The following is an 18235-nucleotide window of genomic DNA, read 5'->3' as shown; positions in this document are numbered from 1 at the left end:
CTGGACCCCACAGACACAGAATTTGTGATAAATCAAAGACTCCACCTCAGATGATGTGGAAGAGGCGATGCTGATGTCAAACACATGGTTGGAACCTGCCAATCACTCAAGTGGTTTTGAGATCACGTAAATACTATTGTATCTGACATCCTGACAGTGGAAGTTGAGGTAAGTCACAATTCAATAATTTTTGGACCGCACGTCCAGTTGAAACTTCATACTCAAATGTTACAGGGGAAACCTTCTTTTCGATATGATTCTCTAGGCCAGTAGGGAAATATATATAAACTGCCTCCAAACACACCCACCATCAGTCAACAAATGGCTAGTGCTGGTAGCCTATACCTAAAAAACAGACATTGACTGTAGCAGTAATAACAACATTAATATAGATATTTTGTGGTTATGGTATATCAAAGGGCTAAACAGTACAATAAATTAGGATGTGTCAAATGATTACACTATGCTGTGATGGTTTTGATGAGTTTGACTGATACTAATCGACGTTTGGTGAGATTTTCAGCAACTTAAGATGGAGAGTTAGGTACAGGCCCCAGTACAACTCATCCGCTTCTGATGCGGAAAAAGTAAATGTTGTCATCAATTATTACTCTTATTAATGTTTCCTACTTTTTCATAACTTGTTGATTTTAACAGTTGCGTTCTTAGATAAAACCATGTGCAATCAATGCAAATGACCACTTGCTGAATTCAGAGTTTTGCCTAGTATCCCCAAAAATGCAGCTTTCCAGATTCATCCATAATTCTTTTCACACCTGTTCCCACCACAATCTGCAAGTAGATTGAAACCACAAAAAATAGTAAATAATGCACTGCTACTTAGAAAAATGTACAAAGAAATAGCTTCCTTTTACAAGTCAGGCAGTTCCTGATAGCTGAGAGGATGGTGATGTTAGTACATGAAACATTTTGTTGATGCCAAGTTTACTAAAAAAATATATACCTTATTGCAGAATCTTTTTTCCAATCTCTCCCAAAAATAGTTTTGCTATATTTTGGTTATTTTCTCATTTCCCTCCAGAGGACTCCACAAAATCTGTGTACCTTTAAAATTCCCAGAATGTGGGAGAAAAGGACACACATTTTGCTTGGATACCTTTTGTGGGGCACAAAAGATTTAAGTGAGAAGAGTTTAAACACCAAATGAAGGGGTCAGCCCCTGGGAGGAACTGAAGAGGAGATCCGCTTGCAGTGAATGGGTTAAGATAAACCTTTAGAAGTTTCCTAAACAACTGCTTGTCACCACCAGCATATACTTATAGCACTCTAGATACCATTGTCATTAAGATAGTTGCACTTCATCCCCTTAAATACCTTTCTCTTTGTCGATGAACATATGATTTAGTGGAATGAGAAACTACCTTATTAGGATAAATTGTAAATGTCTTTCATGCTATAAATTTATCAATGTTTTTTCCGCCTCCTCTACAAAGCATCTGCCTGATTCACAAAAATCATAAATTTACTCCTGTACTTTTACTCTCACGTTTGAAATATATTTAGTATTCTGCTTTTATTTGATGAAAGATTATATTCATACTCCTGGAAAGTTGTGACTATTGTAGCTTCCCAAGAGTACTTACATTGACACACATTTTAAGGTACATGGTGCACATTTAAATATTTGCATTTGTGATCGGTTACGTGTTTACCTTTTGTCGATCCTGTGAAAAAAAACCTTTTTTTGCCACCCTACCAAATCTTCCTCCCCATTCTCATCTGGCATAGGGATTTACTCCTACCATCCCAGGAGAAAGATCTTCAACCATTTCCAGAGCTTGACTGAATTAAGAATTAGGATACTCGCAAACTGAGTCTGCAGTTGTTCACTAACGTTTGAAAGCATAGCCACATGGGAACCATCATTCCTTTACACGGTAGCAAATGTGCTCTATTTAAATTTACACTATACTTCTGTAACAATATATGTGAGTACATTCCAGAATGAGTGCCAATGCTCTTTTAGTGACTACAAGTGTGAAGGTAAAATTGAAAAACCTAGCATTTAAACACCGAGTTTCAATTTAGATTTTTAAATGGCCATGTAAATCCGACCATCATAGCATAACCAATACGAAGAAGCTGTAACAGGCAGATAGATAATTGGCATTTGTGTTAAACCACACAGCAATATGATTACTGAAATAAAATATACACACTTGATATAAAGGACATCAAGAGAAACACAATTATGCATATGTTACATGTTACAGATGTTTGAGAACACTTTTAGTGCTATTCCTTTTCATTCCACTACAAACAAAATGCAATTGACATTACCTGTAAATCCCCTCATATACAGTTTCTGTTGATATTCCAAATGCTCTTTCATTCTGAGTTGTCCCCTCCCTGTGAGACAAAAATAACCAGAGGTTTACACAGTTATTTTTATATAGACTTCAGTTTCTTCACATGCTTGTTTGCAGTCAAATTAAATAAAGCAAAAGGTTAGGATGAAACATCGTACATAGTTACCGGTCATTGACATGCTAAATGACGGTACTGTGTCTAAGTAAATTAGCTAAGTATATATTTGATTTTCATTGAATAAATCCACCAAACACTTGACTAGTCACTAACAAACTGTAGTACTGGCTAGTTGAATAACAACTGTAATTCTTCTAATGAATGATGATTTTTAAGACGGTGCCTTGCCTGCCTTAGAGCAGCTGTTTTTAACTATGGGCTTTAACTACAAATATTACATTCACAAAAAGTGGTCACAAATTGGTCATCAGCTTTGTGTGAATGGAGTCTAATATTGTAAACCAACCTGTGTATTAAAAGATCAATAACAAACAGTAAAGAATCACATGCAGTGACAAAACAACTTGCCTAATTAATGTTCATTCAGCGGGTTGCAGTTCTCAAACCCTTGTGATCGGCTACAATCACAGGGACAGTGGCCCACAAAGGACAGCTGACCAGCATCCTTATGAATATTTCTGAAAATGGAAAACGCATTTTTTTAAACAGTTTGACTGTCTTATAGGAAGTGGAGCTGATTTAAAAAATGTTTTCTGTTCTATAAAACTGTAGTGGGAGCAGGCATGATTCTCAAATGGAAAAGGTTCCAATGGGAACATCTTCCCCTTGTTTCCACTCCAATTTGGAAATCAGTAATAGATCCCTGGTTTGTTACCAGAATACCAGTTGCAAACCATGGATAAATCAGGATCCATACAGGTATTCAGAAACCATTTCCAAACCCATTGAACAGCTATTCAAAAAAACATTTCTGAATCACTAAATGAGTTTAGTACTTTACAAAAAAATCTGTTATTGATTCTAGACCCTCGGATTTAGTGAATCAGAGGGTTTGTGGTTGGTAAACAAAAAACTTTACACATCGGGCCCTGCAATTAATTAGTTCCGGAAGATGATTTTCCAATCTATGGTCTAGCTTGAAGTGCTGTGATTTGACAGTAACTCTGCCAATCTATGTGGCCTTCTGGACCTCAGATATAAATAGCACAGGCATCAAGTAGATAGGCATGTAACAGAGAATGAGGTATTTATAAGTCAGCATGTACATCAAGGAAAAGGTGCAGGGCAATATGCTGTCAAAGACAAAATATTTTACTTTAAAACCTCCCTTTCAATGGGCATTATAGAACAATAATAGATTTTACCTTTAATTTAGAACTATACATGGAAAAAAACAAATGTTTATGTGATATCGATCTAAGAATTCCATAATCCACATGACTTTCACTAAAGTACACTGCGCTGCAACCCCACGACATGTTGTCAAAAATCATGCTGATTTTCGACAGGTCCATTGGAATATTAACTAAGAATTCCTCAGCAGGAAATTAGGAGATGCATGTCACTATCTACACCAGCTTCAGCATAATGCGTTCACAAATGTTTGCACTGGAAAATATGATGCGGCACCCATTTTCATGGGCACACACAGTGCAAAACGTCAACTCCCAGTTGAGCTGTGTCCAGCCAACACACCAAATAAACATGTTTCTCTGGTCAGCCTGGAGATAAGGAATATCATTAAATGGCATTCTTCAATAACGAACAATCACCACAGCTATATTATTATTATTATTAGAGTGGTAAAGGGTGAAGTTAACATCCAGGCAGATTCCCCCCACCCCATCCACTATTCAAGAGTTATAAGATCTGTGGAATCAAAAAGCAAGATGGCATTACTTCAACATTAAAAGTGAGAGCTTGAAATAATCAATTGACAAGTGTGTTAAAATAAGCCCCTCTTTAATGAGTAATATTTCTAAGAAGGCAGAAGTGGACTAGCTAACCTCATTTGCAAAAACAAATCCAAAAGTTTACTATAGGTATAATGCCCTCAGCTCTTCACTCAACAGACAATTATAATCTGACTGAATATATCACTGTTGCAAACATAATACTAGTGGAGGCTGAAATTCATTTGTCAAAGATGATAACCTAGACACCTCAATCCACTGTAAGCATATTCTAATCATTTGGGTAATTTAGGTAACTGAAATCCTGTTAAATTAATCACCAGAAGGGGAGATAGACGAAGTCAATAAAAGGGAAAACATTCTCCCAGTGATAATACTATTGTGTAGAGAAAGGGGATCTTTATATGAGCCAAAGACCATGTTACCAGTCGCAAAGTACAGTTTTTATCAGGGACCCTTCATAGCCCTTAGTACAGATAAGTAATGAAGACCCAGACCCTCAAGTTACCATTGATGCAGATATAGGCGACTCAGAGTCTTTTCCCAATCTAGAAACAGTAAAGCTGGAGGAACAAGAAAGCCCTGGGTAAAGGAAAGAAAACATGTAGAGCAGTTTCGAGGTCAACTGGGATCTGATTCAATTTATTATATATTAGACTCAGTGCCAGCCTTGATGGAAGTCTTTTTCAATGATCTACAGTTTCAAACAATCTAAATGGAGTTTCCAATCAGAATTATACAGAACTTAGACACCAAGGTATTGTTAAATGATTAATGTTAAATCTGCATAGAAAATGAGTTAACATAGAAAATTAATACACAATTTTGATAATGTGCCTACTTGTGTGACCACCAATATTCACGAAGTATACCCATTCACAGCTTATTAATGTAAAATGTTGAGCTCATGTTTGGATTAATGTAGTAGTATGTCATGTCAATGGTTATGTATTATGTACTTGCTTTATTTATCATGGGCCTTTATTTAGCTAGGTCTTGGGCGTAGTTGCACGTCCTCATGTCATGTTGCATTGCTTAGACGAATCATAAAATGGCTGCTTAGAGAATTAAATTGTAATTTTCCATTGCGTTGACCAAATGTTAGTAGGAGAAATTCTTTCCCATGAGAACTGCTTGCTAGAAAATGTTGTACTAGCTAAGGATACTTTGTAAAACTTAGTGTGTGTGAAGGCGACGCTCCCAGGAGCTGACAATGAATGCACTTACTGGAGCATAAGATGATACGAAATTGTTACCTGACAAGCCTAATGACAGGAGCAGGAGAAGCGGAGCCAATCATCAACATGTGAACAACAGTTTAATAAATTCTTAGATTTGAGGTTCTACTTTCATTGGACTAAATGTAAACGTACAATTCTTTGACCAATAGCAATGTGGGAAGTAGTTTTAGGGAATCTAACTTAGCCAGACTGCAACGAGAGGAGATACGCCATTATTTTTCCTGACCATCCCGAGAGGTGCCGTGCTTTACTTATTCCTAACTTTGTTGCCGAGAAGCGACATTCTATTAGGTCCATTCCTGAGACTTTTCCATCTTGAACTTTAATGTTGAGTTCCGACGCTTTGCTGACCGAAGAGGTGTCCAATTCACGAAGACAGTCACAGTTTGCTGAACCATACTGAGGCAAGGTATAAGACGATGTTACTGATTGCTATGTCTATTTGCTTTGGTCCTTAGGTACCAACCACTAATTGTGAAAGAGCCCTAGTTAGATGTTTTCTAAATTTCTGTTGACTAAATTGTTTTGCATGAAGCCCAAACATGCTATTCTAATCCGAAGGCTAGTTAGGATACTCACTGATTGATGCCTGCTAAATAATAACAACTGTTGATGTCATTTCTTTGCTGAATCTAAATATGTGCAATTTCTATTGTGCAGTTATTCTTGCTATTGATTTTTACTGTAACTGTAGAATGTGTAGTGATCCAAGCTTTGATTAAATTGAGATTCTTTAGAAGATTTGGTAAACCAATATTGTTTCTGTATGCTTATCATTTGATTTTGAGACTAAGTTACGTAATATTAGCATTGTTAATAGAGGGAAATAAACATTCAAACTTTTACATAAAAGTGTGATTATTCATGGCCAAGGGGTCATGGTGTGCGGAAATTACTGACTCCCAAGATTATTGACTAACTAATTAATTATAAATAACCAAATAAAGTCAGACGAGCTAACAGTATCTAGTGTCAATGCAAGATGTGAATGCTTGACTGGTTTATATAACGACATTCCAAATAACCACAATTTAAGGGCATACACAGAGCACTCATTTTGTTTTAACATCATTGTGAAATATTCAGCTATAATCCTAATGATGGGTGGTTGCCAAAAAATCAATACAGCTTCTGAAGCGCTACTCACTCCATTTTCAGCCAGGTCACCAAAACGGGACAATTGTTTAACATCAGTTTGTGACAACCAAAAATATGTTTTGACATGAGGGAAAGCTGAAGAAGGAGTGTCTAAGTTTAATAGGTTAAAGAAAGAGGAGCTTCTTTTGAACGGGTAAACGCCAAGAAAAAATAAATAGAAGGTGAGTAAGTTAATCAATGCAGTGAAATTAGCACTGTGTCAGAGGCAGATAATTATGTAATGAGTACTGTTGATTAAATGATTTTTAGTATTAAATAATAAAAGAGAATACCCATGTGCTGGATGACCCTTTACAAAGGAGGGAGGAGAGAAAGGAGAAGTGACCTAGAGAAAGTCCTAACAAACTTGTCAACTGCATTAACAATCATTGGGAAGTCACTATCCAGTCAGTATTACTATATTAGTCAATTTTAGGATAGAGACCCAAGCGCACAGAAGCATATTCATCAACAATGGATATAAAAAGACTTAGAACCACTTAACTACAATCTAACCTCGGTTAACATAATGGGTTAGAACTCAAGGAACAATGGACAATGGAAAAGATACCCTGTAACTATAAGCCAAATACAATAAATGGAAAACAAGTAATAGCAGAGTTCTAAATGTGGAGGGCCCTGTACAAAGACCTATTCTACTAGACAATGTAACAAATGAAAAAGCCTGTAATGCATGTATCAATTCTATACCCACAGTCAGGATAGAAGGAGAGAAGACAACAAAGGTTAGATCATTCTGTAAGATGGAGAAAAACTTCCTCTTACTTGCACTGTCCTCTTTTGAAAAGGCCTGGGTAACTATGAACAGCAGGTTAACAATTAAAAACAATCAAGTGAAAGGCGGAAAATGTTGGAAGAGCATGCTCGGAAATGGCCAATAGAGAGAGTGAGCATGTGAAACTAAAAATCCTGCTAAATGAAACTAGTAGAGCCCAGGAAGGTATTACAAAGATTGTGAATCGGCCAACCCGAGATATAAATCGAGAAAAGATGTAGTTAATAGCTCTAATCTATACAAAATCGCATTTATAGGCCATAAATTCAATTAATTCATTAATTTGAATTAATTACCTTCATAGGTCATTCATTCAAACACAGCACACAATGTTTTAATATTTGCTCCCAATTAAATAGCTGAAGGTTTGCATGACATTTTGAAAAGAGAGATACTATTTTAAGACTGCTGCTGGCCATATCGTTCCTTTCTGATGTGACTAGCTATGAGATATTGTCAAGGAAGGATGCTTTGACCAAGTGCAGAAGGAAAGGACATGATTATTTGGAGATCTAAAGAGACAAGTAACCTAGCCTGGGGACAGGGAGCTCAGTTTTTCCGTCTGTAGAATAGATATCTCCCAGGCAATTAAACCAAGCTATAAGTTTACCAGGGGATGAGCACAAAAATAAAGGCCTGATTTAGATATTGACGGACGAGTTACTCCAATTCAATTATAACCTATGTGATTTAGATTTTGGAGAACGGATACCCATCACCGTTGTGACAGAGAACTCATCCGCCAATATCTAAATCAGGCCCTAAGGTAGGAATATTCACAGAAGAGATCAATGCTGAGGATACAGTAGATTATCACATAACATACCTCAGTATAAAAATATAACAATACAATTAATTGCAGGTCAACAGAGAATATGCAATACAGTGAATGAAAACTATCTTGCATATGTAGGAGGCTAGCCTGGCTTATAGTGGGTACCTTTTGGTACTTACACCTTGTGCCAGGTCGAGTTATCCCTTATTAGTAGATTAGTAGTGTTCTAGCAGCTTAGGCTGATAGAGGTAGCTATAGCAGAGCAGCTTAGGCTGAACTAGGAGACATGCAAAGCTCCTACTATACCACTTATATCACTTTAGCACTATATCATAAGAAAACACAATACTCAGAGTTATTAAAAATAAACGTACTTTATTTTAGTGACAATATGTCAAAGGTATCTCAGAGGATATACTCCCTTAGGAGGTAAGTAATATACACAAATATACACAAACAAACTAAAATCAGGTAAGTAACAGTTAGAAAAGTAGTGCAAACACTGTAGAACACAATAGAATGCAATAGGAGACAATAGGCCTAGGGGCAACACAAACCATATACTCCAAAAGTGGAATGCGAACCACAAATGGACCCCAGGACTAGTGTAGTGTGTAGAGGGTGGCTGGGGGTGTAAGAAAACACTAAGGGTGTCTAAGATGCTCCACCCCAAGACCCTGAAAAGTAGGAGTAAAGTTACCCTACTACCCCAGAAAGACAGTAAAGTCGAGATAGGGGATTCTGCAAGAACAACAACTGACTGCAAAGCACTGAAGATGGATTCTTGGACCTGAGGACCTGTAAAGGAAGGGGACCAAGTCCAAAAGTCACAAAAGTGTCCAGGGGGGGCAGGAGCCCACTAAACCCCAGATGAAAGTGCAAAAGGGCTGACTCCGGGTGGACGAAGCTGAAGATTCTGCAACAACGGAAGGTGCCAGGAACTTCTCCTTTGGTCAGAAGATGTGCCACGAAGTGCTGGAGGATGCAGAGTTATTTCCACGCAGAAAGACCGCAAACAAGCCTTGCTAGCTGCAAGAGTCACGTTTGAAGATTTTGGATGTTGCCAGGAGCCCAGGAAGGACCAGGAGGTCGCCCCTTGGAGGAGGAGACAGAGGGGGCGCTCAGCAACAAGGAGAGCCCATGCAGAAGCATGCAGCACCCACAGAAGCACCTGAACAGGCACTTAGAAGATCTGAGGCTGACAGTCGACTCAGAACAACAAAAGAGGATCCCACGACGCTGGAGTCCAACTCAGCGAGTTGGGTAATGCAGGACGGAGTGCTGGGGACCTGGGCTAGGCTGTGCATGAAGGAATCCTTGCAAGAGTGCACAGAAGCCCTAGCAGCTGCAGATCACGCAGTACACAGGATTACTGTCTGGCGTGGGGAGGCAAGGACTTACCTCCACCAAACTTGGACTGAAGGACCACTGCACTGTCGGGGTCACTTGGATCCAGCTCCTGTGTTCTAGGGACCTCGCTCATCAGGATGAGTGGGGATCTAGAGGACCAGTGAGGCAGAAGTTTGGTGTCTGCGTTAGCAGGGGGAAGACTCCGTCAACCCACTGGAGATTTCTTTGGGATTTCCAGTGCAGGGTGAAGGCAGACAGCCCTCAGAGCATGTACCACCAGGAAGCAGTTGAGAAAGCCGGCAGGATTAGGCACTACAATGTTGCTGGCAGTCATCTTGCTATTTCTTTGCTGTTTTGCAGGCGTCCTGGAGCAGTCAGAGGTCGATCATTGGCAGAAGTCGAAGAGGGCAGTGCAGAGGAACTCTGGTGAGCTCTTGCATTCGTTATCTGAAGAATACCCCAGAGGAGAGACCCTAAATAGCCAGAAAAGGAGGTTTGGCTACCAAGAAAGGAGGTTTGGCTACCAAGAGAGGTAAGAACCCATCAGAGGGGGTCTCTGACGTCACCTGCTGGCACTGGCCACTCAGAGCAGTCAATTGTGCCTCCAACACCTCTGAATCCAAGATGGCAGAGGTCTGGGGCACACTTGAGGAGCTCTGGACACCTCCCCTGGGAGGTGTAGGTCAGGGGAGTAGTCACTCCCCTTTCCTTTGTCCAGTTTCGCGCCAGAGCAGGGCTGGGGGATCCCTGAACCGGTGTAGACTGGCTTATGCAGAGATGGGCACCATCTGTGCCCATCAAAGCATTTTCAGAGGCTGGGGGAGGCTACTCCTCCCCAGCCCTTTACTCCTATTTCCAGAGGAAGTCCTTTGTTCTGCCTTCCTGGGCCTGGGCTGCCCAGATCCCAGGGGGACAGAAACCTGTCTGAGGGATTGGCAGCAGCAGCAGCTGCAGTGGAAACCCTGGAAAGGCAGTTTGGTAGTACCCGGGTTCTGTGCTAGAGACCCGGGGGATCATGGAATTGTCCCCCCAATACCAGAATGGTATTGGGGTGACAATTCCATGATCTTAGACATGTTACATGGCCATGTTCGGAGTTACAATTGTGACGTGTGTAATGGTGTCCCCTGCCAAGCCAGTGGCAAGACTGGTGGCACTCCAAAGCCCGCTCTAATTCCACTTCAAGTGGTTGTGGTGCCCTTTGAAATGGTAGGGGTTGACATAGTTGGCCCCCTTGAGCCTCCAACTGCTTCAGGCAATAGATTTATCTTGGTGGTAGTAGACCATGCCACAAGATATCCTGAAGCCATACCCTTAAGGACCACTACAGCTCCTGCAGTGGCAAAGGCCCTCCTGGGAATCTTTTCCAGGGTGGGTTTTCCTAAAGAGGTGGTGTTAGACAGAGGTAGCAACTTCATGTCTGCATACCTAAAAGCAATGTGGAAAGAGTCTGGTGTTACCTACAAATTCACCACCCCTTACCATCCACAAACAAATGGTCTGGTTGAGAGGTTTAATAAAACTCTCAAAGGTATGATAATGGGACTCCCTGAAAAACTCAGAAGGAGATGGGATGTCCTACCTTGCCTCCTTTTTGCTTACAGGGCGGTACCCCAAAAAGGAGTGTACTTCAGCCCCTTTGAACTCCTCTTTGGGCACCCTGTGAGAGGTCCACTTGCTCTTATGAAGGAGAGTTGGGAACAACCTTTAAAAGCTCCTAAACAGGACATAGTAGACTATGTACTTGTCCTAAGATCCAGAATGGCTGAGTATATGAAAAAGGCTAGCAAAAACCTTCAGGCCAGCCAGGAGCTGCAAAAGCAATGGCATGACCAGAAGGCTGTCCTGACTCAGTACCACCCAGGACAGAAGGTGTGGATATTGGAGCCTGTGGCCCCAAGAGCACTCCAAGACAAATGGAGTGGACCCCATCTAATTGTTGAAAAGAAGGGTGAAGTAACCTACTTGGTAGACCTTGGCACTGCCAGGAGTCCCCTTAGGTTGATTCATGTCAACCGCCTAAAACCCTACTATGACACGGCTGATCTCACCCTGCTCATGGCAACAGATGAGGGACAGGAAGAAGAGAGTGACCCTCTCCCTGATCTCTACTCCACCACTGAAGCTGATGCCTTAGTGGAGGGAGTAGTCTTAGCAGATTGTCTGACTGCAGACCAGAAAGACAACTGCATCAATCTCTTAAGTCATTTTCCAGACCTCTTTTCACTTGTACCAGGTATAACATCCTGGTGTGAACATAGAATTGACACTGGAGACAGCCTGCCTGTCAAAAGTAAAATTTATAGGCAGCCTGACCATGTCAGGGACTGCATTAAACAAGAGGTGCAGAAAATGCTGGAGTTAGGGGTGATTGAACCTTCTGAAAGCTCCTGGGCTAGCCCAGTTGTGCTTGAACCTAAACCTCACATAAAAAATGGAGAGAGATGAGGTTTTGTGTAGATTACAGAGGGCTCAATCAAGTAACCAAAACTGATGCTCACCTATACCCTGGGCAGATGAGCTCATTGATACACTGTCTTCTGCCAAGTATCTTAGCACTTTTAATCTGACTGCAGGGTATTGGCAGATTAGATTGGCAGAGGATGCTAAACCCAAGACTGCTTTTTCTATCATTGGAGGGCACTACCAATTCACAGTAATGCCCTTTGGTTTGAAAAATGCACCTGCCACTTTTCAGAGGTTGGTGAACACAGTCCTGCAAGGGTTGGAGGCTTTCAGTTCAGCATATCTAGATGATATTGCTGTCTTTAGCTCAACCTGGGATGATCACCTGGCCCACCTATGGAATGTTTTGGAGGCCCTGCAAAAGGCAGGCCTCACTCTCAAGGCCTCAAAGTGCCAGATAGGGCAGGGGAAGGTGGTTTATCTGGGACACCTGGTTGGTGGAGAACAGATTGCACCACTACAGGGGAAAATCCAAACTATCATGGATTGGGTTCCCCCTACAACTCAAACCCAGGTGAGAGCCTTTTTAGGCCTCACAGGGTACTATGGGAGATTTATCAAGAATTATGGCTCCATAGCAGTCCCTCTTAATGATCTAAATAGCAAGAAAATGCCTAAGAAGGTGTTATGGACAGCCAGCTGTCAGAAAGCTTTTGAGGAGCTCAAACAGGCCATGTGCTCTGCACCTGTCCTAAAAAGCCCATGTTACTCCAAGAAATTCATTGTTCAGACTGATGCATCTGAATTAGGGGTAGGGGCAGTACCATCACAACTGAATTCTGAGGGCAACCAGTTGCTTTTATCAGCAGAAGGTTGACCCCTAGAGAAAAGCATTGGTCTGCCATAGAGAGGGAGGCCTTTGCTGTGGTCTGGGCACTGAAAACGTTTAGGCCATACCTGTTTGGTACTCACTTTATTGTTCAGACAGTCCACAAACCTCTGCTTTGGCTAAAACAAATGAAAGGTGAAAACCCTAAATTGTTGAGGTGGTCCATATCTCTACAGGGAATGGACTATACAGTGGAACATAGACCTGGGAGTACCCACTCCAATGCAGATGGACTCTCCAGAAATTTCCACTTAGACAATGAAGACTCATCTGGACAAGGCTAGTCTTATTGTCCTTCGTTTTTGGGGGGGGGGGGGATATGGAAAGTATCATCTTGCCTGGCATGTTACCACCATTTCACTGTGTGTATGTTTGTTTTTGCCCTTGCCGTGCTAGGCAGGACCCCAGTGCTCATAATGTATGCCCTGTATGTGTTCCCTGTGTGGTGCCTAACTGTATCACTGACGCTCTGCTAACCAGAACCTCAGTGTTTATGCTCTCTCTGCTTTCTAAAATTGTCACTGCAGGCTAGTGACTAATTTTACCAATTCTCATTGGCACATTGGTACACCCACATAATTCCCTTGTATATGGTACTTAGGTACCCAGGGTATTGGGGTTCCAGAAGATCCCTATGGGCTGCAGCATTTCTTTTGCCACCCATAGGGAGCTCAGGCAATTCTTACACAGGACTGCCACTGCAGCCTGAGTGAAATAACGTCCACGTTATTTCACAGCCATTTTTCACTACACATAAGCAACTTATAAGTCACCTATATGTCTAACCCTCACTTGGTGAAGGTTGGGTGCCAAGTTACTTAGTGTGTGGGCACCCTGGCACTAGCCAAGGTGCCCCCACATTGTTCAGGGCAAATTCCCCGGACTTTGTGAGTGCGGGGACACAATTACACGCGTGTACTACACATAGGTCACTACCTATGTGTAGCGTCACAATGGTAACTCCGAACATGGCCATGTAACATTTCTAAGATCATGGAATTGTCCCCCCAAGACAATTCCATGATCTCCCCGGTCTCTAGCACAGAACCCGGGTACTGCCAAACTGCCTTTCCGGGGCTTCCACTGCAGCTGCTGCTGCCGCCAATCCCTCAGACAGGTTTCTGCCCCCCTGGGATCTGGGCAGCCCAGGCCCAGGAAGGCAGAACAAAGGACTTCCTCTGAGAGAGGGTGTTACACCCTCTCCCTTTGGAAATAGGTGTGAAGGGCTGGGGAGGAGTAGCCGCCCTCAGCCTCTGGAAACGCTTTGATGGGCAGAGATGGTGACCATCTCTGCATAAGCTAGTCTACACTAGTTCAGGGATCCCCCCGCCCTGCTCTGGCGCGAAACTGGACAAAGGAAAGGGGAGTGACCTCTCCCCTGACCTACACCTCCCAGGGGAGGTGCCCAGAGCTTCTCCAGTGTGCCTCAGACCTCTGCCATCTTGGATTCAGAGGTGTTGGAGGCACAATGGACTGCTCCGAGTGGCCAGTGCCAGCACGTGACGTCAGAGACCCCCTCTGATAGGTTCTTACCTATCTTGGTAGCCAAACCTCCTTTCTTGGTAGCCAAACCTCCTTTTCTGGCTATTTAGGGTCTCTCCTCTGGGGTATTCTTCAGCTACCGAAGGCAAGAGCTCACCAGAGTTCCTCTGCACTTCCCTCTTCGACTTCTGCCAAGTTTCGACCGCTGACTGCTCCAGGACGCCTGCAAAACCGCAACAAAGTAGCAAGACGATTACCAGCAACATTGTAGCGCCTTATCCTGCCGGCTTTCTTGACTGCTTCCTGGTGGTGCATGCTCTGAGGGCTGTCTGCTTTACCCTGCACTGGAAATCCCGAAGAAATCTCCCATGGGTTGACGGAGTCTTCCTTCTGCTAACGAAGTCAACAAACTTCTGCCTCACCGGTCCTCTAGGTCCGCTCTCATCCTGACGAGCGTAGTCCCTGGAACACAGGAGCTGGATCCAAGTGACCCTCACAGTCCAGTGGTCCTTCAGTCCAAGTTTGGTGGAGGTAAGTCCTTGCTTCCCCACGCTAGATGCCAAACCTGTGTACTGTGTGATCTGCAGCAGCTCCGGCTTCTGTGCACAGCCTAGCCTGGGACTCACTTCCGGGTTCAGACAGACCACAGGCCCCTCAGATGGCTTATGCAGATGAGGGGTAAGAATCCAAAAATCTTGAGGTGGTCCATTTCCCTACAGGGGATGGACTTTACGGTGGAGCATCGCCCAGGGGTGGACCCCGCCAATGCTGATGGTCTCTCCAGATACTTCCGCCTTAGCGATGAGAGCTCCCAGGAGGTCGGGTAGCTCTCCCCACTTTCAGCTTGGGGGACACATGTTAGACCTGACAGCCTTAGGGTGATCACCCCTAACTTTTTGCCTGCCTCCCTCCACTTTTTAGACACTGTTTTTGCTGGCTTTTAGACTCTGCACACTTTATCACTGCTAACCAGTTCTAAAGTGCATGCGCTCTCTCCCTTTAAACATGGTAACCTTGGATCATACCTGATTGGACTATTTAATTTACTTATAAGTCCCCAGTAATGTGCACTATATGTGCATAGGGCCTGTAGATTAAATGCTACTAGTGGGCCTGCAGCACTGGTTGTGCCACCCACTTAAGTAGCCCCTTTACCTTGTCTCAGGCCTGCCATTGCAAGGCCTGTGGGTGCAGTTTCACTGTCACCTCGAATTGGCATTTAAAAGTACTTGCCAAGCCTAAACCCCCCCTTTCTCCACATATAAGTCACCTCTAATGTGTGCCCTAGGTAACCCCTAGAGCAGGGTGCTGTGTGGGTGAAAGGCAGGACATGTACCTGTGTAGGTTACATGACCTGGTAGTGTAAAACTCCTAAATTCGTTTTTGCACTACTGTGAGGCCTGCTCCCTTCATAGTCTAACATTGGGGCTGCCCTCATACAGTATTGGAGTGGTAGCTGCTGATCTGAAACGAGTAGGAAGGTCATATTTAGTATGGCCAGAATGGTAATACCAAATCCTGCTGACTGGTGAAGTTGGATTTAATATTACTATTCTAGAAATGCCACTTTTAGAAAGTGATCATTTCTTTGCACTTAAGTCTTTCTGTTCTTTATAATCCACGTCTGGCTGGGCTTAGTTGACAGCTCCTTGTGCATTCACTCAGACACACCCCAAACACAGGGTACTCAGCCTCACTTGCATACATCTGCATTTTGAATGGGTCTTCCTGGGCAGGGAGGGTGGAGGGCCTGCTCTCACACAAAGGACTGCCACACCCCCTGCTGTGACCCTGGCATTCAGGATTGAACTGAACTGAAAGGGGACCTGGTACACTTCCTAGCCACTCTTTGAAGTCTCCCCCACTTCAAAGGCACATTTGGTATAAAACAGGGCCTCAACCCTACCTCATCAGACACTTGCTGGAGAAGAAACCTGAACCAGAAACTACATCCTGCCAAGAAGAACTGCCTTGCTGCTCAAAGGACTCACCTGTCTGCTTTTCTACAAAGGACTACTGCCTTGCTGTTGGCCTGCTGCCTTGCTGAACTCTTTTCTGGTTGTGAAAGTGCTCTCCAAGGGCTTGGATAGAGCTTGCCTCCTGTTCCCTGAAGTCTCAGGACCAAAAAGACTTCTCTTTTTTCACTTGGACATTTCGTGCGCTGCAATTTTCGACGCACAGCTTGTTCCCCGGCGAGAAAATCGGCGCACACCGACGCTGATCGACGCAACCCTTCGGGACGACCAGAACTTCGACGCATGGCCTCACAAGGACAACGGCGCCCGACTTCCAGAGGAGAAATCGACGCGACGGCTGCCGTGATATCAAAACTTCAACGCACAGTCTCGCAGAACGACGCGCAGCCGGAAAACAAGCAGGAGAATCCACGTACAGACCTGGGACATCTGGTAATCCCTGCGATCCACAGAAAGAGACTGTCCGCGGGCCGGAAAAACGACGGACGACTTCCCTGCGTGAAAAATAACGACGCAAGTTCGTGTGTGCTGGGGAGAAATCAACGCATACACCATTTTTCCACGTATCTCTTCTTCTGCGGCCCTCTGAGGAGATTTTCCTCTCCAAACCAGGTACTTTGTGCTTGAAAGAGACTATGGGCCTGATTACAACTTTGGAGGAGGTGTTAATCCGTCCCAAAAGTGACGGTAAAGTGACGGATATACCACCAGCCGTATTACGAGTCCATTATATCCTATGGAACTCGTAATACGGCTGGTGGTATACCCGTCACTTTACCGTCACTTTTGGGACGGATTAACACCTCCTCCAAAGTTGTAATCAGGCCCTATGTTTGCTTTTTAAGGACTAAAGACACTTTATATCACTTTTCAGTGATATCTTTACAAATTCACATTGCAACTTTATTCGTTTTGACCTACAATTATCCTGATAAATATTATATATTTTTCTAAACACTCTGTACTGTATTTTTGAGGTGCTATATGGTGGTATTGTATGATTTATTGCACAAATACTTTACACATTGCCATCTAAGTTAAGCCTGACTGTTCGTGCCAAGCTACCAGAGGGTGGGCACAGGCTAATTTTGGATTGTGTGTGACTTATTTCTTGCTTGGACAGAGGGTAACCTGACTGCCAGCCAAAAACCCAATTTCTAACACTGGTGATCAGCGGTGAGGATAGGACTTGTATTTGTGCAGTGACATACAGTAGCTAAGTATTTCACTACCTACCCACAGTTGAAGATCAACCTGATTTTTATCTCTTTTTGCAAATTCGTTTTTTTTCCTGACAATTTTAAAAAACTAAATCCTCACTCAACATGTCTCTGACTGGGTCTCAAATGGGAGACTTTGACCTAGTCCTGTTGGATACATATACGGTCAAACAGCTAAGAGGGTTCTGCAGGGCAATGAGGGTACCCACCCAAGGGGCCTCCAAAAAAGAGGACTTTCAAGTGGCGCTGAGGGACTGGGCAGAAGCCCATTTAGAAGAGGATGATGAGGAAGAGGAGCCAGAAAATGGCCCCTCAAGAGGATTTGTTGCTATCTGTGGATGATGTTACCACTGCAATTGTGCCCCCTTCCAGACCAGGGAGCAGTGTCTCTGTGCAAAGCCTGACCGCAGACGAAAGGAGAGAGGAAAGGGAGTTCCAATTGCAAATGGCAAAACTGAAAATTGAGGCTCAACAGGAGGAAAGAAGGGCAGAGAGAGAAGCCAGGCAAGCTGAGGCTGAAAGAGCAGCCAAACAGATTGAAGCTGAAAGGGCAGCATACAGACAGGACCTGCTGGAGAAAAGAAGGTTTGTATACCCAAAAATATGGAGATGACATAGATAAATGGTTAGCTGCGTATGAAGTTGCACTAAGGGCTCATGAGGTTCCTGAAGGGCAATGGGGGGTAGCTATGTGGGGTTATGTGCCGCCATTGGGGAGGGACACACTTCTCACATTGGATCAACCTGATCAAAACACATAC

At 43.3% G+C, this 18235-nt stretch overlaps 1 protein-coding gene across 4 annotated transcripts in view; it reads right to left on the bottom strand.

Moving 5' to 3' along the window:
• The window catches only part of LOC138250333 (acetylserotonin O-methyltransferase-like), a 480756-nt gene that overhangs the window by 278200 nt on the left and 184321 nt on the right, over positions 1 to 18235 (bottom strand). For all 4 annotated transcript variants that reach the window (XM_069205105.1, XM_069205104.1, XM_069205106.1 and 1 more), the window contains one exon: positions 2302 to 2370. In XM_069205105.1, the coding sequence (XP_069061206.1) occupies positions 2302 to 2370 (69 nt within the window). The remainder of the gene's footprint in view (positions 1 to 2301; positions 2371 to 18235) is intronic.

Source organism: Pleurodeles waltl, chromosome 8, assembly GCF_031143425.1.
Source record: "Pleurodeles waltl isolate 20211129_DDA chromosome 8, aPleWal1.hap1.20221129, whole genome shotgun sequence".
NCBI lineage: Eukaryota > Metazoa > Chordata > Amphibia > Caudata > Salamandridae > Pleurodeles > Pleurodeles waltl.
Note: the sequence above shows the minus strand (reverse complement) of the source record. Positions and strands in the feature narration are given on the sequence as shown.